This window comes from Condylura cristata, unplaced genomic scaffold, assembly GCF_000260355.1.
Source record: "Condylura cristata isolate star-nosed mole 26May11 unplaced genomic scaffold, ConCri1.0 scaffold00058, whole genome shotgun sequence".
In the NCBI taxonomy this organism is placed as follows: Eukaryota; Metazoa; Chordata; class Mammalia; order Eulipotyphla; family Talpidae; genus Condylura; species Condylura cristata.
This window is the reverse complement of record NW_004567159.1, coordinates 236515-237051: the sequence shown is the minus strand read 5'-3', so window position 1 is coordinate 237051 and position 537 is coordinate 236515. Positions and strand designations below refer to the sequence as shown.

Below are 537 nucleotides of genomic sequence, written 5' to 3'. Positions count from 1 at the left end.
CCCCCACGGGGCGCCTCCGGACGGGGTGGGGGAGCGGGCGGGCGGCGGGGCACTCACGGGACAGGCAGCCCTGGTCTCCGGGCAGCTGGCTCCAGCCCGGGCAGCACCTGAGCACCGTCCTGGCCCCCACGGCGTACACCTGCCGGAAGCCCGTGTAGTAGACGGTCCTGGGGAGGGAGAAGGGCGGTTGCCAGCAGGCCCGCGGCCCCCGGGCCTCCCGCCCCCGCCCAGCCGCCGGGCGCCCCCAGCGGGCTGGGGCTGGGGGGCACTCCGCACCCCGCTCCTGGCTCTCCCGGGCCGGCTTCAAGGGGCGGGGCAGCCGTGGCCTCCAGGAGGAGGGGCCGGCACAGACCCCTGATGAGGCCAGCAGGGCCTGGGAGCTGACAGTGGGCCGGCCCGGGCAGCTCTCCCTCCTGCCAGGGGCAGAGGGTGCCACCCCGGCCCGCAGCGGGCCCTCAGGTCCAGGCCACAGGGCGGCGTCCCCGCCAGGGACGGGCTGGCCAGGAGGGAGGGACCCGCCATCTCCTGCCCAAACGC

General features: G+C 78.2%; 1 protein-coding gene across 1 annotated transcript in view; it reads right to left on the bottom strand.

Annotated features, from left to right (window-relative positions):
• The window catches only part of MEGF6 (multiple EGF-like-domains 6), a 45087-nt gene that overhangs the window by 41771 nt on the left and 2779 nt on the right, over window positions 1–537 (bottom strand). Inside the window, exon 3 of the mRNA XM_012734524.1 lies at window positions 58–167. Coding sequence (XP_012589978.1) covers window positions 58–167 — 110 coding nt within the window. The remainder of the gene's footprint in view (window positions 1–57; window positions 168–537) is intronic.